General features: G+C 43.0%; 1 protein-coding gene across 4 annotated transcripts in view; it reads left to right on the top strand.

Moving 5' to 3' along the window:
• LOC123364713 (microtubule cross-linking factor 1-like) overlaps window positions 1–20900 on the top strand; it is a 199187-nt gene that overhangs the window by 111495 nt on the left and 66792 nt on the right. For 3 of the 4 annotated variants that reach the window (XM_045007047.1, XM_045007044.1, XM_045007045.1), the window contains exons 4-6: window positions 6785–6844; window positions 17842–19167; window positions 20101–20256. In XM_045007047.1, coding sequence (XP_044862982.1) covers window positions 6785–6844; window positions 17842–19167; window positions 20101–20256 — 1542 coding nt within the window. Of the gene's footprint in view, window positions 1–4655; window positions 4663–6784; window positions 6845–17841; window positions 19168–20100; window positions 20257–20900 lie in introns of those variants that run through there. The other variant, XM_045007046.1, reaches the window with a different exon arrangement.

The following is a 20900-nucleotide window of genomic DNA, read 5'->3' on the forward strand; positions in this document are numbered from 1 at the left end:
TCTGAATGTTCCCAGGAAAGCTCAGATGTGGATTGGTGTCTATCAAGGTCCATTGTTGGCCAAGTACTCCCAATTACTTGAATAACCCCTTCACGCTATGTTGACCAAATCTGCCTTAGGTGCTTTTTACAGCAAATACTTTAAATACAGGCAAGAGCCAATGCTCATAACTTCAGATATAAAAAAGATATATGCATACAAATAGGTTGAATGTTCAACATTCAGTAGAACATAACCATATGTTACATGGCATATGTAGCATAAAACATATTCCAGTTATGTCATATTTACATTCATAAGCATATTTCTATAAAGCATTATGGGGTGCAATGTCACATCTCCTTAGCGGAGAGCACTCCTGAAGCTTCCTGTCCTAGTGAAACATCCACTTCTATCAAGTAGCCCCCATCTTCAGAGACAACTTTTGCTTGACCGTGTCTACTAACAGTGGTCTTTAAGTACATGGCTGGTTTCCTGGGTATGGAAGCATAGCAATATGTGAATAAGCCTCCTTGCCTAAATTAAAATTGCCTCTCCACTCCCATTTCCTGCACACCATTTAGAAGTGCTCCTTTCCTACACTCCTTTAACTTCACTCAGTCAAATAGTGCATCCTAATCCATGCTACCAACTTCTTCTGTTTAAAATAGTTCAAACCACCCTTAGTCCCAGTTAGAGGGTCTGGTAGTTTCTGCCCCATACTCCTTTGCATCCTGTGCTCATAGGAATGGAGTGGGGATCTTCCATTCCTCCCGTACATGCACTTATCAAGGGTGTTGGGGATCATTGGTTTTGCACTCTTCCCTCACTCAGGCTTATGCACAACTATTTTGCCCACTCCTCCTATCCTACCCACAGCTTTATTTAGTCTCATTCTGTACCTCACCACCCTGCTCTCTACATACTCACATTCTCTTGCTCACTCAAACTTTGTGCACAGGTGCTATGGAAGGGCAGGCTGCTGCCATACCATTTCAGGGCCAGGAAGGAGGTGCTTCTGCACTAAAACAATATGCAAATTCCTTTTTCAAGCTAAATACAATACCTGTGCTACAGGTCAAGGTTCTTCTCCTAGTGATCTGATCTGTATCTATTATTCTCAATTTTGCACACACCCTATCACCATAGATCTGTCCATTTGTATAAAGAGGACTGCACAAGATTCTGACTGAAGCGCAGCAGCACAACTCCTTCATTAGTTGGAGGGGACACTAAGTGTGAGTGAGATCATCTTCTTTCCTCTTCCCCCCCAATCCCCTCCCCCCCAAAAAAGCAGCCAGGGCTGAATCCACTACCTTTCAAGAAAGTGAGAGACTGGAACTGGGAATTGAACCTAGGACTTTCCCACATGGCAACATAGACCAGTATCCCAGCCAATTGGTGTTCTGTTTGTAGAGGAATCTGATCAGAAAGAGGCACTAATGCAAAGCAGAGGGGAACAATAAGCTGGTCCTAGGACTTAGGGTCCATCTTTCTGCTCTAAACTATAACTTGTTACCATGTGGTTTTGGATTTTCATCTCTTCAGTGCTAGATGGAGTAGACCACTTCCAAAGCCATGTTCAGCCCTATTTGCTACTTCCCTGTGATATTGTGCTATCTCTCGTCCAGCTAGAGCTTGTCTCCCTTTCCTTGCATTTCCCACTACTGTTGCTTACAGATGAACAAGGCTGTATTACTTTCTGGTGAATGTTATAACAGTTACAATAGTATCACACAGCATCTTCATGTTGTATAATAGCCATTTCTGTATTCTGTTTAGTGCATGGGCAGGACCAGGGGGTCTTCCACACTTTGACTTGTGCATTTGCCTTTCAAATATGATGAGTAAGTGTTTGTGCATAGAGGCCCCAACTGAGACTGGGGCCTCATCGTGCTAGGACACCCCCTGCCGCCAAGAGTTTACAATCTAAATAAGCAAAATAGGTGAGACTAAAAGCATACATGGATTCACACCCTACACACTACTGTAATAATCTTTATATAAAATATGCCTTGTGAGCTATCATTTGAAAACTAATAACTCTCTGATCAATAATATAGTGAAATGTAGCAACATTATATGTAAAGTTATGAAATTCCCCTGTATGATGTTTTTAGCACATGTTCAAAACTACACAGCCCAGGCAGAAGTATCCTGAATGAAGAAATGTGTGTTCACTTCAGTTTACACAGAAGTAGTAAACAGGGTCCTTGAGACAACCAGAAGAAGAGATGGCAGGAGACAAAGCAAATTTGAATTTCAGCAAAAACAGATGAGAGGAAAGAACATGGAGCCTCTTTCATCACCAGACTCCATGTCACCTTTACTGTTTGAATAAACTTTGCTTTGAGGGCAGCTAACCCTTAAAAGAATCCACTTCAAAAGTTAACTGGACTATAAAAGAAAGGGGCAGAAAACCCCAACCGATTTCTCTCTCTTCTTCTTCTTCTTCTTCTTTCTTTCATCCTTTCATCTAAGAAGACAAAACCAGCCATTTGAATTGGGGAGGAGGGGGGGGAGAGAGAGATCCTGACCTGAGAATTCGGTCAGCCATGTTGGTGGGAACATATAAGGATTTTACCTGGAACCAAGACTAGCTTGTTTAGCTTTGCTACTAAAAAGCATTGTATCTTTATTTCTCTTGTAACCATTTCTGACTTTAATACCTGATCCTTGAATTTACTCAAACCCTATCTTCTTTTGTTTTATTTTTTAATATGAACCAATCCATTGCTGTGTTTAAACTTGAATTGTTAGATAAAGTAGCATACTATTGAATATTGACCCTTTACAGGGGCAACGGACCTATAGTATCTGATCTGTCCAGGAGAGGGCTGGACAGTGCAGAACACATGTTTGGGGGGAAATTCAGGACTGGGAGTCTTTTGGGGTCACCCTGCAAGTAGTAAGCAAGGCAGGTGGAAGTCAGAGTGTGGGTGGTGTGTTGCTGACTGACTGCTGGAGTCAGAGCTGCAGCTGTACACACACACTCAGGGTGTGACCTGTAGGCTGTTGACTGTTTGTGAGCAGCCCGGGTTGCGAGCTACAACAGCAAAGCATTGTGAGACACCCAAGGTTGCGAGGCAGGCGGTGACACAATCTCTGACTGGTCTGGATTACATCCCAGAATGTGACAATAGCCTAAGAGTGGGAACACAGATGGAGGCATGGAGAGGTGAAGTGACTCGCAGACAGTCACACAACAGGATGGTGGTCACAATCTACTGGGTCACATCTCCTGAGTCCTAGGGGAGAGTCCCACTCACTGGACCACATTGCCTCTCCAGCTATTGACTTCGTCCAAACGAAGATGTGTTTCCTGAATAAGACAGTGTTGGGGTGGTGGGGAAGGCGTTGTTATCCTGGATGGACATGTGAAAAGCTTTCAAATAATAATTTTGATATTTTAAAATATTTTTGTAAAATATATTTGTTTGCAGAGGACCTTTTATCCTAGCATGACTTCATGTTAGCTATAGGAAATCATTGTATTAAGCTGGAAAGCAGATTAACTCTCTGAACGTCTAAAAATATAAATTGTAGAATATCTTGTACATATGGTAGTGTATGCATAGGTTTTAAATAGTTTTGCTGTTTATAACACACAAGGGATTTGGTTTAGGAGCGCATTAATCATAATCTATAGTAGTTTAATAGCTGAAATAACCCCAGTTCAATAGCCAGGGACCAAGGGGCCACCGATAGCTTTTATTTGGATTCCCACTTTTTGTGTGTCCTTAGTTAGAGTTCAGAATGTGTTGTCTACCAGCTGATAGCTACACACTGGAGTGGATTTACCTATTCAGTAGAGTTCCTCCCTCCTCTCCTATCCCAGGACTGGAGCTCATGCTGTGTGTGCACATTACTGCAGTGGAGAAGCAAACCCAGAGACCTGTTCTTACTGAACTAACTGAACACCATTATAAAACTGGAGTAACTCTATTAAAGCTTAGAGCGTAACACTTGATTTATTCCCTTTAGTCCAGAGCAGGTTTTGACTGAATGGAAGTTTTGCCATTGACTTTAATGGCACCAGGATCGGGCTCCAAGGCAGTCATAATCTATAGGCAGCAATTCTGCCAGGTGCCCCAAAAGGAAGCTTTGCCTCTGAGCAAGCCAGTACGAACAATGCTGAGCTTGTGTCAGCTGGAAATTGTTTACAATTGCACAAAAATAAATGGAAGTTGTCCTGATAAAATCCTCCTGTGTAGTGAAGCTGCCGTGCTTTTAGATTTATGATTAGGGAGTATCATCCTCCTTTTCAGGCCACATTTGAAGGCTATTTAATTTTATTGAACAAAAATAAATCTTTTCTGTCAAGTACTATCTCTGAATTTCTGCCCCTTCCCTTCTTAAAGTGGTCAACATGCAACAGATTTTCTTTTTACACAAACATGGAACAAGCCATTAAAGGCAGTAGTAGAGGGAAGTAGCCTAAAGTAGCTAGACTTGGGAGATGGGAAGAGTCTGAAAGTTCAGCCATGGACTGATGAGAAGGGTGGGTGAGGAGGGTGCTTCTTCTTGGAATGTTATAAGTGGTTGGAATACAAGAAGCAAGATGGTCAGTTTGGAATCCAGGGTACTCTGTAGATTTGTAGCCTGCCAGCTTCTTTGCCTAATAATGGATATTATCGTCTCTCTTCCAAACTTTAACCTACAGAAGCCAAATTCCAGCTTCATGTAAGTGGATGCCATTCACTTACATCCGTTGACTTTAGCCCTAAAATAGAAAATTCAGATAGACAGAACTAATGACTTTGACACCTGCTGTAAACATATAAGAAAAAAACTATTCCTTTTCCTTTGGATGGCTGAAGACTGCTGAAACTTGAAACAGTGGTAATTGTTTCATTTCTGGGTCCTAAGTTTAAAAGCTATTGCCTGTGCTATTTCTGGACTTTAGCAAAGCTTTTGATACAGTCTCCCACAGTATTCTTGCCATCAAGTTAAAGAAGTCTGGGCTGGATGAATGGATGGTAAGGTGGATAGAAAACTGGCTAGATGGTCGGGCTCAACGGGTAGTGATCAATGGTTCCATGTCTAGTTGGCAGCCGGTATCAAGTGGAGTGCCCCAAGGGTCGGTGCTGGGGCCGGTTTTGTTCAATATCTTCATTAACGATCTGGAGGATGGTGTGGACTGCACCCTTAGCAATTTTGCAGATGACACTAAACTGGGAGGAGTGGTTGATACGCAGGAGGGTAGGGCTAGGATACAGAGGGACCTAGACAAATTAGAGGATTGGGCCAAAAGAAATATGATGAGGTTCAACAAGGACAAGTGCAGAGTCCTGCATTTAGGACGGAAGAATCCCATGCACTGCTATAGACTAGGGACCGAATGGCTGGGCAGCAGTTCTGCAGAAACGGACCTAGGGGTTACAGTGGATGAAAAGCTGAATATGAGTCAACAGTGTGCCCTTGTTGCCAAGAAGGCTAATGGCATTTTGGGCTGTATAAGATGGGGCATTTCCAGCAGATCGAGGGATGTGATCATTCCCCTCTATTCAGCACTGGTGAGGCCTCATTTGGAGTACTGTGTCCAGTTTTGGGCCCCACACTACAAGAGGGATGTGGATATATTGGAGAGAGTCCAGCGGAGGGCAACAAAAATGATTAGGGGGCTGGAGCACATGACTTACGAGGAGAGGCTGAGAGAACTGAGATTGTTTAGCCTGCAGAAGAGAAGAATGAGGGGGGATTTGATAGCTGCTTTCAACAACCTGAAAGGGGGTTCCAAAGAGGATGGATCTAGACTGTTCTCAGTGGTAGAAGATGACAGAACGAGGAAGTAATGGTCTCAAGTTGCAGAGGGGGAGGTTTAGGTTGGACATTAGGAAAAACTTTTTCACTAGTAGGGTGGTGAAGCACTGGAATGGGTTACCTAGGGAGGAGGTGGAATCTCCTTCCTTAGAGGTTTTTAAGGTCAGGCTTGACAAAGCCCTGGCTGGGATGATTTAATTGGGTTTGGTCCTGCTTTGAGCAGGGGGTTGGACTAGATGACCTCCTGAGGTCCCTTCCAACCCTGAGATTCTATGATTCTATGAAATGATATTCAAAGATGTATAAAGCTGTAAAGTTTTTATCTAACTTGCAAAATAAATTCAGTACACAAGTCAGGCAGCTACTAGGCTGGTCTACACTGGGGGGGGATCGTAGCTGAAGTCAAAGTATCTTAGATCGATTTACCTCTCGTCCTCACGGCGTGAGATTGACGTCCGCGGCTCCCCCTGTCGACTCTGCTACCGCCTTTGCGCTAGTGGAGTTCCGGAGTCAATGGGAGCGTGTTCGGGGATCGATATATCGCGTCTAGATGAGACGCGAGAAATCAATCGCTACCCGCCGATACGGCGGGTAGTCTAGACGTACCCTTTAATAAAGCACTTCCGTGTATGCGACAGGCAAGGATTACACATACGTAGTCTTCCCTTTTCCTACACTACTTTTCAGCACTATTTCCAAAATATGTTTCATATCCATTGTGAGTGACATTCTTGGATTTCTCCCAGATCAATCAAACATAAATCACTTCTGCAGAAAGCAGGTTTTGCCACAAGTCGGGGAGGCGGGCAACAGACTTCCTCCTGGGTGAACTTTTAACTACTGCAATTGCATTTTACTGTAAATGGCTTTGATTAGCAAAAGCTAATAGAAAACAGTCTGATTTTCTTTTTTAAATAATGAGTAGGAAATTAAATCACTGATTGCACTCAAATTCAGTTTTATGAAGGTGGTGGTCTCTGCCAAACTGTGGGGGTTTGGGTGCAACTAGTCAATAATCGGGAATTGTTTGTATCTGTTTCAGAGCTCACTGAAGAGAAGAGGAAGCCGGGAAATGCACAAAGAAAAGAAGACATTCACCCAGGTACCATTATCAAGAATGCATGATGATTTTCATAGTCATGTGACAATTAAATGGGGAAAACTCAAAGTCTCTCCTTACTGGATGTTGACAGAACCACCAAAAATGTCAAACAGACCTGATTAGACTTAAATCCACTGAGACATTTCAGGTAATTTAGCAGCAATTTAGGATGTGAATTTGATTTTTAAACTCTGAAGCTCTTCAATTTTATTCTCATCTCTGGTATCTAGACTCAGGCTAACGGTTTTCTTCAGGAAAAGAAAATCACCTTGCCTCATAAAGTAATTGGATCATAGCTCAGGGACTAACTAAATTTATACATGGTGCCAAAGTTTTTGTGCTAATGAGCATCATGGCACCAGATGGAGTTCACACACTGAAACAACACCTAATGTGTTCTGGTGTCAGAGCCCAAGGTTTAGTTTCTCATGTGAGGTGAACAGCATGTGAACTTAAAAATATTTGCTTCCTCTAGCTCAGTTAAAATAAAGAGGCTGTGCTATCTGCCCTCCCCACCTGAATGCTGATTTTATTGAATTTCCATAGGCTGATTCTCCCCAGGAAAGCAGTCGGCCCAGATTCGTTTCCTTTTTGTGCTGACTGTAGTGGTTGAAGTCTTTTCTAGTCTCCATTCCATTAGCTAGTTAATAATGCTGAGATGTGGGGGTAGGGTTTCAGATCACTGTGAAGAGGAATCAATAGCAGCATCAGAGCTCAATTGGAGAGAGAGAGAGAGATTTTACCTCCGGTTTTTCTCTCCAGTTCCCCTCAGCCCCCATCTGCAAACTGAATATATTAATGTGATTTCATCCTTATAGGTTTTTTCTAAGCTGATGGAATCTTAACATCCATTGATTTGTAATAATAATAATAATAATACAACACTTAGCACTTTATGTCATCACCAGACGCTGCTGCATGGGTAAGATGGGGAAGGGAGATTTACTGCACCAGTGGTATCTGGAAGCACCTGACCTGCAGAGAACACAGGCAGACAGAATGCCACCTCTAGGGAGCAAACGTAGGAATTCATCGTAAGCAGCCTTTGAAAGAGTTCAATGTACTCTCCTCCCAAATGGCCAGCTGATGAGCAGAGACCACCAGTAACTCTCAATGGTGGGCAGGGGGTGGAATTTAAAGGTCAGGAGGTACGTGATCGCTCCATCCATTGCCTATGGCCCCCGTCCCACTCCCCCTGCAGCTCCCACACCCGCTCCAAGCCTGCATCACCTTGCCTCCTCTCCCTTCACATCTCCTTCCCCACTTACTTCTCCCATCGCCTCCCCGCTGCAGGCTCAGTACAGACCGGACACCTACTGCCAAGCAGGTAACTGCAGCTGCAAGCAAGGAAGGGATGGGACTCCCTTCTGGCAGAGCTGCACTGTCAGCCCCATCTCTCTTCCCTGCTTTGGGTGTCTCTTAGTGGAGCTCAGCGGGAGCTCTAGGTACTGGAGCCTTTCCCAGGCACATCCCCCTGAGCTGTGCTCAGCCCGACTCCCAACCTGGGAGAAATCTGGGAGGGGAGAGCACATGACCCTGTGTGCCCCTTCCCCCCCCCCAGCATCGCCTGTGATGAGGATGATTATTTAAATGATCAGCTATTTGGGGCTGAATGTTTTTTCTACGTGTCTGTAAAGCACCTGGCAAACTATTGGGTTTATATAAATGATTATAAGCAAAGGCTTGGTCATGCCCACTTTGGGTTGTCTGGTGCTACTGGCAGCCCAAACATTCTTTTTCCATGCACTCAGGAAAAGCAAGCAAGTTCACAAACAGAGGATTCCTTATGCTCCCATACCCAGCCCCTCCCCCTGCAATGCCCCAAGAACAGTCAGAATTTGGTCCCATGCCTTTATAAAGAGCTTTACAAACATTGACTAACTCACTCTCACATCACCTTGGTGTGGGATAGGGAAGAAAATATTATAATCCCCACATTGTAGTCACAGAGAGGCTAAAGCCCAGATCCTCAAAGGTATCCTCATTGAAATAAGTGGGAGTTAGTTGCCTAAATACCTTTTGAGAATCTGGACCTAAGTGACTTGTTCAAGATCACAAAGTGACTCTTTATGTCTCATGTCCACTCTTTCCTGAACTGGTTTTGCAAGCAAAGGTGACCATGAATTTAGATTCTAATAGTAGTTTAATGCTATCTGTGGACTTAAATATTCATAGACTACATCAGGACCAATTTCTCACCTACTGTGTGTTCACAGTGGGAAAATATGCAGAGCTGTTCCATCCTCCACAGTGCAGACCCAGTAAATACCCTGTAAAATTATTTTGAAATAAAGGGAAAACAAAACAAGTCTTTTAGTAGTGCTTCTCCGCCATTAAGTGTATTGGAGAAAAAAGTTTCTAATCAGCAAAGCTACAGAATGGAGCTACTTGGGAAATGCCAGGCACAATCAAAACACAAAGGAAACAGCACAAGGTAGGAGGTTTGGCACTCAGATAGCTGCTTGGGTACTAGCAGTGGTACCTTGTCCTCAGACTTCCAATGCAATAAATGCTTAACCATCTTCTGCCTGGCAATACCTTCAGCAGGTGGTGGTGAGGAGATAGTAGTTTGTCTCTATTTCTCTTTGTGTCTTCTTGCCAGCAAAAGAAATACCATATTTTGGAATTTTTGATCAGATCCTCAATCTCATGACAGAATTTACGCCAGTGGTGGACAACCTGTGGCCATCAGGGTAATCCGCTGCTGGGCTGCATGACAGTTTGTTTACATCTACCGTCCGCAAGCACAGCCGCCCACAGCTCCCAGTGGCCGTGGTTCGCCGTTCCCAGCCAATCGGAGCTGCAGGTGGCCGTGCCTGCGGATGGTTGATGTAAACAAACTGTCTCACGGCCTGCCCCACCATTGATTTACACTGCATAACTAATTTAAGTTTTATCCCTACCTTTTCCTTTGTATATCTTCATGTTCTGTGTTGGCCTAATTTAGATTGTATACCCTTTGGGGAAGGGTCCATCTTTTTTTCTAATCTCCCTGAAGCACCCTGCAAAGTTATGCTACAGTATACTAATATTCATTATCAGTAACAGTTCACAAGGATCCGTAATGGTCCCTTAAAGTCAGTACCCAGCACTGTTAACATTAGGACACTTCTGTATTATCACTGGCTCTGCTTTTCCTATGGAGTCTGGCGTACATGCATTATTTAGGAAAGTTTCTGTATGCCAGATGTGAGATATAACCAGACTGTGTCATAGCCCTGCTTTTAACTGCTGTGATTTCAACCTCTTGTTCCTCCAGAGTGTCACAAATGCTATTCCTCCCCTTCTTGTCTCTTTAATGGTTTAAATAATGCAAATCTCAGCTTAATCTCCCTGATTTATTAATTTCCTTAATTTGCCATATTTTTTAAACCTGTGTTGTCAGCATGGGTGTCCTACATACTACTACTTTAAAATTGACTTCAGCTGGTCAAGAAATCATTGATATTTCTTGTACACAAAGCTTCTGAAGGGACATGTACATGAAAGTTGGAATTTTATACTTCTGGCATGCATAGACATTACTGACAAATCTGTTCTGAGCATTCTATCCCCTTGGAAAAGCTCTCAAAGGATTGAGATTTTCTGTTAGCATGCATGTGAACTAGAGAAATAGCTATGTCACCTTTCCAAAGGGAATCCATATTTGGTAGTTGGGATTAACATCCAGCAATTCTGTTGTCTTATATCTGTCTTTTTTCCCCATGATTTTGAATGGAAACAACTTTTCTTTTTTTTTGTTCTGCTTTGTCAGTTGTGAAAAAAATTGTTAGACTTACTATTATCTATCATATTAGTCAAAAGACTAATAATATTATAAGAATAATAACCAATGGTGCTTTTCTGCTGTGAAAACAACACTTAACGGTGGAAGTATTCAACTTGCGTTGAGCAATGAAATTGGACACAAGCATTAAGGGTTTGGCCCAAAATCCATTGAAGTCAATGAGAATTTTTCTTTTTTTTTTTTAAAGCAGACACATTCATCTTGTATTGCCTCAAGAATGGCGAGGGTGACAATTGTTTATAGGCTTGAAATCCAGTTCAAATTAAGTCTGAAATTCTCCTTTACTTTAATGGGAGCAGGATCAAGCCTGTACAGCTAACACCAATGAAAAATATATGTGTGATGACTGTTGCTTTTACAGTGTGTATGAAGGAAGTTATCAACAAAAAGGGAGATACAAGAATCTGGGTAATTACACAGGAATTTCCAGGAAAACATACAGATTGCTGGGCTTGGCAGCCAAAGAAAGCAGACAATTAAGATGAATTCTATTGGATTTCAAAGAAAGCATAAAGGGAATTTCATATGAGAGCATTTGTGGCTGTTTAAAAAAAATGTGGGACTTGTCTAAATTTTATTTTATGTCCTCAAGAATACAAATAACTGTTCTTAATTTCCTTACAGATGAATCCAGCACTGATCTAGATATAACTGTTCTTAAATGTAAAGTCTATAATGGTGAGAACAAAAAAGAAAAACAATGCATTCTTTAGAGTACAAAACCCCATTCTGCAGCTCTGAATAAAGATGTTTTACTCTTAAAGCCAGATTTAGCCAAAGCGAGCAAAACCTTCCAGGAATTTCAGTGGGAGCTGCATAAACTTTTGTCGTGTCTGAATTTGGTACTTAATTTCCAACATCTAATTGCTAGTGAAGATGCAAGCAACTTGCAAACGTCTGAGACTTCACAATCGAAGCTCTGTGTGTGTGTGTGTGTGTGTGTGTCGAGAATGCAAATACATTAACACAGATAAGGAATCTATTGTAAAGACTCTCATTACAATTGTTAGTAGTTTATACCTTCTTGAACGTATTTATAAAAAATCAAAGTATTGGTGCCAGAGCAATTATGACCACTGTCTTAACCAATCAACCCAATTTGTATTTGTTTTGATCTGTTTGATTCTGGTACTGCTGCTCATGAATCATTTGTTTACATATTTCATGTTCTTACTTAGCTCATTAACTTCCTTACTGTTTTTTAAAAACCATATCCTGCTCCCAGGGAAGCCAGTGCCAAAACTCCCACTGACTTCAGTGGAGCAGAACTGAGCCATAGTTGCCCAATTTACTCTGTATCTGTTATAATTGATATTAAATAATTAGTGTATATTTGAACAGAGGTAGTGGTAGATTATTGTAAGTAATCTAACAGATGTCGATGATGATGTAATGAGGTGTACTTTAGGAATTAAACTCTCCCAGGCAGATTGCATAGTCTTAATTAGTCTTGTACCAAATTTTTATCTAAACTGGGTGACTAATTAAAATGGGCATTTCTTCTTCAGACTTTTGTTTCACTTACTGTGCGTTGTAACAAAATCGTACTTGTGAATTGTAACACAGTGTTACTGAAACTGAAATGGAGGTTCCATAGCTTGTTATACATGTGTTCTCATGGCCCTCCCAACCAGGGATTTCCCTACACTCCCCCTGAATTCCCCCCTCTCCCCTCCCCGCAGTTTTGTGAACTAGTTACATGCAGTGTTGCCAATTTAGTGATTGTTTGGAAATTTGAATTGAAATTGAAACATTAATATACACTTTAAAAGCATATAAAGTGTATGAGAAAATATGTGTATCTGAAAAAGTATAATAGATTTGAAAAGTATGAACATAGACTAGCTTCCTTATACAGCTGTTGATTTTTATGACAATGTCAGTGCATTCATTTTGGTGATGTTGGCCAACCTAATAATTTCAAATTGTGATTTGTAAGCAAAGTCTAACTGAGCTCTCCCTGACAGCTAATGATGAGCTTGGAGCTGCGGGGAAAGGCTTCAGGACCAGATTGTATTTACATTCACACCCAATCTACTTAGGTATCCAGCAAACAGAGCTGTGTTGACCAAGTGATACATTTTGGCTGGGGTTGGGTTACAAATCACTTGAATGCAGGCGTGTGTGCGGGGTGGAGGGTAATGAAATGTTGTTATTGTATGAGTAAAGAGCAGTAGGCCTGTGCTGATTGAGGGCATCAAGAGAGAGGGTGGGGACAGGTGTTTTGCTTGATGGTCTGCCTGAGTCACAAGTACTATTTGACCTGCTCCTCTCCACTGTTTAAATACAGAGCTGATTAGGCTCCATAGATTGTCTTTGGTTTTGTTAAGTGACCACTTCATCTGAAATCTCGGATAATCAGGTCTAAGCGCTTAGATCTGCTGTGGGACTGTGTTTCTGTGGAAGAGATGGCCCAGTCTACACTAGCAGCGAGGTTCCCCCACTGAGACCTCAGCTGAAATCACTGAGAGCTGGGTGGAACCTCAAGAGACCAACTCGCAGACGTCACAGTGGCAGGTGGCAGCAGAAGGTGACGGTGCAGGGCCATTGGCAACAGAGCGATGGAGTGAATGGCCACTGTTTGCTCTGGCCATTGTTGTTTGTTGTGCCACCGTTCACTCCATCGCTCAGTGGTTTGAGCATTAGCCTGCTAAACCCAGGGTTGTGAGTTCAATCCTTGAGGGGGCCACTTAGGGATCTGGGGCAAAAATCGGTCCTGCTAGTGAAGGCAGGGGGCTGGACTCGATGACCTTTCAAGGTCCCTTCCAGTTCTAGGAGATTGGTATATCTCCTATTATTATTCATTTAGATGTCTTCTTGCCCCTCACCTGGGAGCTGAACTCATGTGAAAGCAACTCTGAACTCTGAGTCTCCACTGACCAAGGACAGCACCAGTGAGTGTTAATGAGGCGGTTAAGAATGCTGGAGACACAACACAGTTCATGTGAACAAACGTGGCTGTGGCATCATACTTTCTATTTAAGCAAGAGATACCACACACTACAAACTGGAGGCCAATGTTAAGTGCATTGTCACTTGTTCATCCTGAAGTTGAACACTTGTTCTGAACAAGACCAACAAATGCTCACTATCTTTCTGCAAGAAACTCAACTGATTGGCTAGAAGCATGTGGTGCAACAGTAAAAGACTCAACAGTTGAAAAAGTGAAGAACTCTCTCACCACATTCAAAAAATTTGCATACATGGCTGATGAATGCACCGATGCAAATGGGCATCAAGTATTAAGTCATTGTGTACGTTATCTTGATGTCAGTGGTAGGCCAGTAGATGCATTTTTAGATGTTCAAGTTATAGAAGACACATCAGCTGCATCTGTGACAACCCACATCTTAGAAGAGTTAAATGCTTGTCAATTGGACCCCAAACAGATGTCTGCTTGTGCATTTGATGGAGCTGCAAACTTGTCTGGAAGACATGGTGGAGTACAAGCTTTGCTCAGAGAAAAGTGTAACCCTAATCTCTCCTATACGCACTGCAGAGGCCATCTACTCCAACTAGCACTAGTATGAGCTGCAGACTCTTCAAAAGACATTAAAAAAGCTATAATTTTAATGTCTTCATTATATTTTTTTTTTCAGCAAGAGTCCAAAAAGACTGAATATCTTGGAAAATATAAAAGATACACTGGGACTGAAGTTCAAATTAGTCCAACCTGGGAAAACCCTCTGCCTTTCTCATGAGCGATCCTTGGCTGTTGTCTTAAAATTACTCCAGATGTTATTACTGGCTTTGGAAAGTATCTACCAAGTTGGGATGGATCTAAGTAGTGAGGCTGGTGGATTACTTTTGCTACTACATTCAGAGAAGACTATTGCCATTCTTTGTCTTGTAAGTCTACTGTTGGAAACCACTTGGGTCATTAAACAATGCCATCCAGGCATCTGCTACAACAGTAGTAGATCTTTGTCCAGCAATAGAAGCTACATTTGGATCAATCAGAGAGCTATCCATTGAACAAGTACTGGAAGAAGCAAAGACTTCAGTCAAGAAGTTGACTAATGAAGGCATTTATATTGAATCCTTAAGTGAAGAGGACAAGAAGTGTATGTTAAGATTTAGCAGGGTGGTCCCCTGCTCCTGCCCTGAAGGGTTAAAAACAGTCCTGGGAGGGGGCTGTGGCTGGAGAAAGCAGTTTTTAGGCTGGGCTGATTGGGGGAAGTGGCTGCAGCTGGGGCCACGCCCCAATCAGACTCAGCTGGCCCTATAAAGGCAGAGAAGCCAGGGGCAGATAGAAGTTTCTCTCTAGCTATAGAGGGAGATGGGCCTGGCTGCAGGGAGCTGGACATAAGGTACTTGAGTGAAGCAGGGCTGGGGAAAGCCAGAGGAGCTGGGGAGCTCTAGCCTGGAAAGCCCCAGGCTGTGGCCTAGCATTGGGCTAAAAGGTACTGGGGGTTGCAGAGGGCAGCCCAGGGCTATGCCAAGGCAGCAGGTCCAAACCCTCCTTGCCAGTGTTGAGTAGGCTGATACTGCAGTCTGCCCCAGGGCACAGGGGCTAGACAATGACTGGCAGTAACCATATACTGAGGCAAGGTGGGGATAGTGGGTGGGGGTTCCCCAGGGAGGGGAGACCCTAAGACTGAGGGGTTACTGCCAGGGGGCAGCACCCCAGGTAAAAGGGCACCGGGTCCAGGGAGGGACATGGGGGCCAGACAGGACAGGTGGATCACCAGCCTGCAGAGGGCGCTCCAGAGCTGAATCGAGCTAATTCCCGGAAGACACCAGCAGGAGGCGCCGCAGGGGTGAGTCCGCTTGTCTACATAAGACAACTGAAAAAGTACACAGACTTGATTCTTAAAAGTCAACAACAGTGACTTCTAGATTCTACTCAACCTCTGTGTAGCTTTTACAGATCCCTGTCCTATAAAACACAGACAGTTGAGTGGAGTGAGGCACTACCAGCAATGAGGCTGCCATGTGCTCAGGACAGAATAGAGAATTTGAACACAGAGTGGAATATCATATGACAAATGAATGAAGATTTGACTTCAACTTCTTTTTTATCATCACAGGTGGCTCAACCCAATCTTTATGCTATTTTTCCTGGCATGAAAGAAGTAGGAATTCATCTCTTGCTACTCCCAGTCACAACAGCTACAGTTGAGCGTTCTTTTTCATCATTTAATAGAATTTTGTGTTCTAAAAGAAGTTGCCTTCTGCCTAATCATGTAAATGAACCAATGAGCATATTAATTGAAGGAATGGCAGTACCGGACACACGAGAAGCCACCAAAGATAAATGCATTGCATTGAAGAAGTTCATCAACAGAGTTGTGCAAAATTATAACAAGAAACCAAGAAAGATGTAGATGTAGTGCTTCATAGAAGGCTTGAGTAACCAACTTTAATTTGTGTGATGATTTTAAAACATGAGTTAAATCTAATAAAATGGTCATGAAACATTTTTCAGTTTTTACTGTGGTGCCATACAGCCCACCTTCACACTCATGGTCTCACACCTCATTGGCCCTGTCTCCCCTCCCCCCCCAAAAAAGATTATCTTTCAAAGACTGCCTTCCATAATTATACTGATGCTGACAAATGTGTCTCTTCTGAGACCAAATGCCTACATTTCCGTGACAAATAAAAAAAGTGAATCATGCAAAAGAATAGTTCATCTTAAAATTTACTTAATCTTTCCTCTTATTTCTGTGTAATACACACTAGAGTTGTGGTTTTAAAATATCCCCGAAACAAAATATCTTATTTAAGAGACTGTGCTTGCTTTAAAGTGAAGGTTTTCTAATGGGCTGGGTTTGGATATTACAGAGGGTTAGTGCTAGGGTGACCATATTTCCCTAAACTGAAAATGGGACACGGGGAGTGGATATGACCCTTCTGCCCCAGTCCTTCTTCCTCCTATTTTTCTCCATCCCCTCCTCTCTGTCCCTCTCCCTGACCCACTGTGCTCTTATTTCCCTCCTCCCCTGCCCTCTCCTCACTTCTCTGCATTGAGAGAATATGAGCTGCCTGGTATCACTGTGCAGGGTTGGCCGAAGCCAATGTCACAGAAGCAGTGCATACTTTGTGCCAGGGCTGAGCCCTGGCACCTCTAGCCTTGGCAGTTCATAGACCTGGCACCTCTGGGATCCCAGCTAACAGCCGCCACTCTCCGGCCACCCAGCTCTGAAGGCGCCGCCGTTGCCAGCAGCAGCACAGAAGTAAAGGTGGCAATACACCATACTATGCCACCCTTACTTCTGCGCTGCTGCTGGAGGCAGCACTGCCTTTGGAGCTGGCCAGCAGCCGCCTTTCTCCAGCTGCCCCAGCCAGTGCTTAATTTATGCCGGAGCTGAGCCCCGGCACCTCTTTCATTAAAAATTAAGCACTGCATGGATGTCACAACTCTTTCGGCCAAACTGGGCATTTTATCCAATTTGCTCTTGTCCAAACATTCCTCTGCACCCTCCTAGGGTAAGAGCAAGTGGGACAAATGCTCAGTTTTGCCAAAAAAGTCATGACGTCCAGGACAGAGCTTAAAAAGGGGACTGTCTCAGCTTAAACAGGATGTATGGTCACCCTAGTTAGTGTATTCCTTTTCACTGTCACCTCTAGAGAGCTGGGCTCACACATAGTTTATATCACTGGTGACATGATGGTCACATCCTATTTCCCAGCAATAGCAACAACAATCATGCTTCTCATTTTCAAGACGATTTACAAACATGTCCTGTGTCACAAAATGTTGTGAGGATTCTTTAGTCAAAGTCTAGTGCATGCTTTTCGTTATGGCAAAACAACCACACAGTTTGACACACTACTGAGAAGAAGACTGAGTGGAGAAATGAGAAGTAACTTCATTCCTACAGTTAGCCTCTGCTTCATGCATGCTAAAAATTATCTAATTTATACTTAAAAGGAAAAAAGTTCAAACAAAATACTATACCATTTCATTTGAATCATTTTTTGTTGTTTGTAAAGTTTGTGCAATCTTTGATAAGACACATCAGCACAGTTGCTGTGATTTCTCTATTCATCTGGAAACTGTTAATTTCACCAGGCCCTAGCGGTGAAATGTATCAACTTTATTTGTGATTTGCACAGCGTGCGCTTGCTCGCTCTCTCTTTCAGTTGTATGTATGTTTGAAATTTCAAAGGAAAAAATGTGAAGATTTTGGTACTTAAACAATTGATTATGCCTTTATTATATAATAATTCTTTTTTTTTGTGGGGTGGCTCTTCCTATTGGCAGGAGGACAGCGCTGACTTGAAGTGCCAGCTTCAGTTTGCCAAAGAAGAAGCAGTGCTGATGCGTAAGAAAATGGCCAAGCTGGGGAAGGAGAAAGATGAACTGGAACAGGAGCTCCAGAAGTACAAGTCCATCTATGGAGATGTGGATAGTCCACTCCCTATCGGGGAGGCAGGAGGGCCACCCAGCACCAGAGAGGCTGAGCTGAAACTTCGTCTGAAACTGGTGGAAGAGGAAGCTAACATACTGGGCAGGAAGATAGTTGAACTGGAGGTGGAGAACAGAGGTATTAAAGCTGAGATGGAGGACATGAGATGCCAGTATGAGAGAGAATGTCTTAGCCGGGACCACATTTCAAGCATTCCTACCTCGCCATACGGTGACTCCATGGAGTCAGCAACAGAGCTGCGCCGTCACTTACAGTTTGTTGAAGAAGAGGCGGAGCTGTTGAGGAGATCGATCTCTGAGATTGAGGATCACAACAAACAACTAACCAATGAACTGAACAAATTCAAGTTTGAACCCAGTCAGGAGTCCAGCTGGCTGGATGATGGTGCCTCTAAATACAGTGGATCCCTACAAGAGGAGCTGAAATCAGCAAGGATGCAAATCAACGAACTGAGTGGAAAAGTGATGAAACTCCAGTATGAGAATCGTGTGTTGATGTCCAATGTGCAGCGCTATGATCTTGTCTCTCACCTAGGGCTGCGCATTTCAAGTCCCAGGGACAGTGATGCTGAGAGTGATGCAGGAAAGAAAGAGAGTGACAGTGAAGAGGGCCGCCCAACTCAACCAAAGAGAGAAGGACCCATTGGGGGCGAGAGTGACTCAGAAGAAGTTTATGAGAAGACATCGGGTTTTGAGAGCGTTAAGCCATCAGAAGTTAGCGACCTCTGTTCTACTGAGTTAATGAGAATGAAAGAGGACACCGAGTCTTTAATTAACATCAAACGAGAGGCTGAACGGCTCGAAAGGACAGTGCTCCGTCTCATCACTGACACTGATAGTTTAATTTATGATGCCAAGGTGCACATCACCAGCAGTCCCTCCTCTGAGCAGGGTTTCAAAAGTGGTGGAGAGAGAGGTGAGGATAAAAATGAACCAGAACTTCTGGACACTATCAATTCAAGGATGAAAGCTTTCCGTAAAGAACTACAGACCTTCCTGGAGAAGGTTGATCACATCGGGGAAGGCCTCAAAGAACAAATGGAAGACCTTTCCCCTTTGCCTCACCTGACAGAGTCTTCCAGTTTTCTGTCCACAATGACATCCATGTCTCGAGACTCACCCATTGGTAACCTAGGAAAGGAGTTAATTACAGACTTCCAGGTAAGTGGGCTGCTTCTTTGCTTTCCCTCTGTTTATTGTTTCTCTTTCTTGCTGGCATTGCTACTCTAGAGCTAATTTCCCACACAGCTGCTTTATGATTTCAAATTGGCAGTGTATTACAGTCTCTAAAATGTAAAACAAACCCTTTTAAATTTTTTTATTCTCAACTACTTTGGTTCAGAGGCGGTTCCTCATGGTAAAAAGGCTAGTCCAATGAAAGCAATAGGCATCTGGGTTTTTTGTTGTCTCTAGCAGCAACATTTCCTGATGAAGATGTGATTAGTTAAAAAATCCAAAGTAAATTTTCCTGTCAAAAGCAATTAGAAGCCTTGCTAATGAATGTATAGAGTTCTTTATTGTGCTCTCTTTTAAAAGAATGAGGCATGTTATCAAAAGCCTTGCCAAAAAAACAAAATAAAATAAAATTTCTAAGTGATGTTTTTTGAAAAGCCTGCTTACAGCTCACTCACATAACCGAGGGGCGAGTGAGAAGCTCTAGCCAGCGAAGGACTGCCTTTCGTAAAGCGTTGCCAATGGGCGCATGTCTCAACTGCCACACTGGATATAGCTTTTCTGCACAGCACAAGTAAGGAAGGAAGAGCCTTGTATCCCGTATCCTTCATGACTTGTATGCTTGCTGTTGGTTTGACTCATGCATCCTCATTGCATGCGCCTCATAACCAGTGTTTGCATTCTTTTTTCCTCTCTTTCTCTTTTTTGCTTTTCAGATGTTTCAGCCCATCATTTTGCTCATCCTCATTTTAGTTTTGTTCTCTTCACTTTCTTATGCCACTGTATTTAAGTTGTTTTTTCTGTTCACGCTTTTCTTTGTCTTGTAGTTTTCTTTTTCCAGTTGTCTACCTTACCCATTTTTGTTTTCTTTATTCCCTCCTGTCCTTTGTTTTTGTTATAAACCGCCCATGCACCTAACAGTCCAAACTGAGGGATCAGATGGAGTGGCAGCTCAGCCAAGATCGTGGAGAGGAGCAAGAGATTCACCACCACCGAGCCACCACCGAGCCACACCGCAGAGCTGATGGAGACATTAATCTCTACAGGCCAGGCGACAAGGGCTGTTTCAGTCTAGAGGTCAGCACAGCAGCCCATTCTACTAACTGCCTCCTGCTGCCTTGGAAGGGATATAAGTTTCAGCCACAGAAGTGTGTGGGGGCGTGAACAAGCTGGGTGAAACACTGTAACTTTGCTGTGATGTTTTCAGCAAACATATTTAAATATTCATAAATGTCACAAAAGCAAATGCACTCTTGTTTTGGGGTTTATCACACTTCTCCTAGTAGCCTGGCCTGTTGGAAGAATAACATTTGGCTCAATAAAATACAATATGCTCTCTGGAAGGGACTTTGTGCCCTTGTGGGAGATGGTGTGTCTTGTGCTTCCGTGCCCCCAGGTTTTATCTTGGATTTTAAATTTTTTGAAGGCTAGAGGTGCCCGGTATGGGGCTGTACAGTGCACAGCACTGTAATTCCCAACAGGCAGCAGGACAGCATACCGTCTCAAAAAAATTATTTAAACAGAATTGTCAGATGCTGTGGGTCTGACATACTTCTATATTTGTCAAATGTAAAAGCTAACACATTTTTATTTTAAAATCTCCCCCACTCAGAGGCTCAAGGCATGCTTTGCTGTATCAGGTTAAAATACAGCTTAAACTGATTTGGTATAAACACAGATTAGCTACAACAGGGGTTCTCGACCTTTTTTCTTTCTGAAGC

The sequence above is a fragment of the Mauremys mutica genome, chromosome 2 (assembly GCF_020497125.1).
Source record: "Mauremys mutica isolate MM-2020 ecotype Southern chromosome 2, ASM2049712v1, whole genome shotgun sequence".
Taxonomy (NCBI): Eukaryota; Metazoa; Chordata; order Testudines; family Geoemydidae; genus Mauremys; species Mauremys mutica.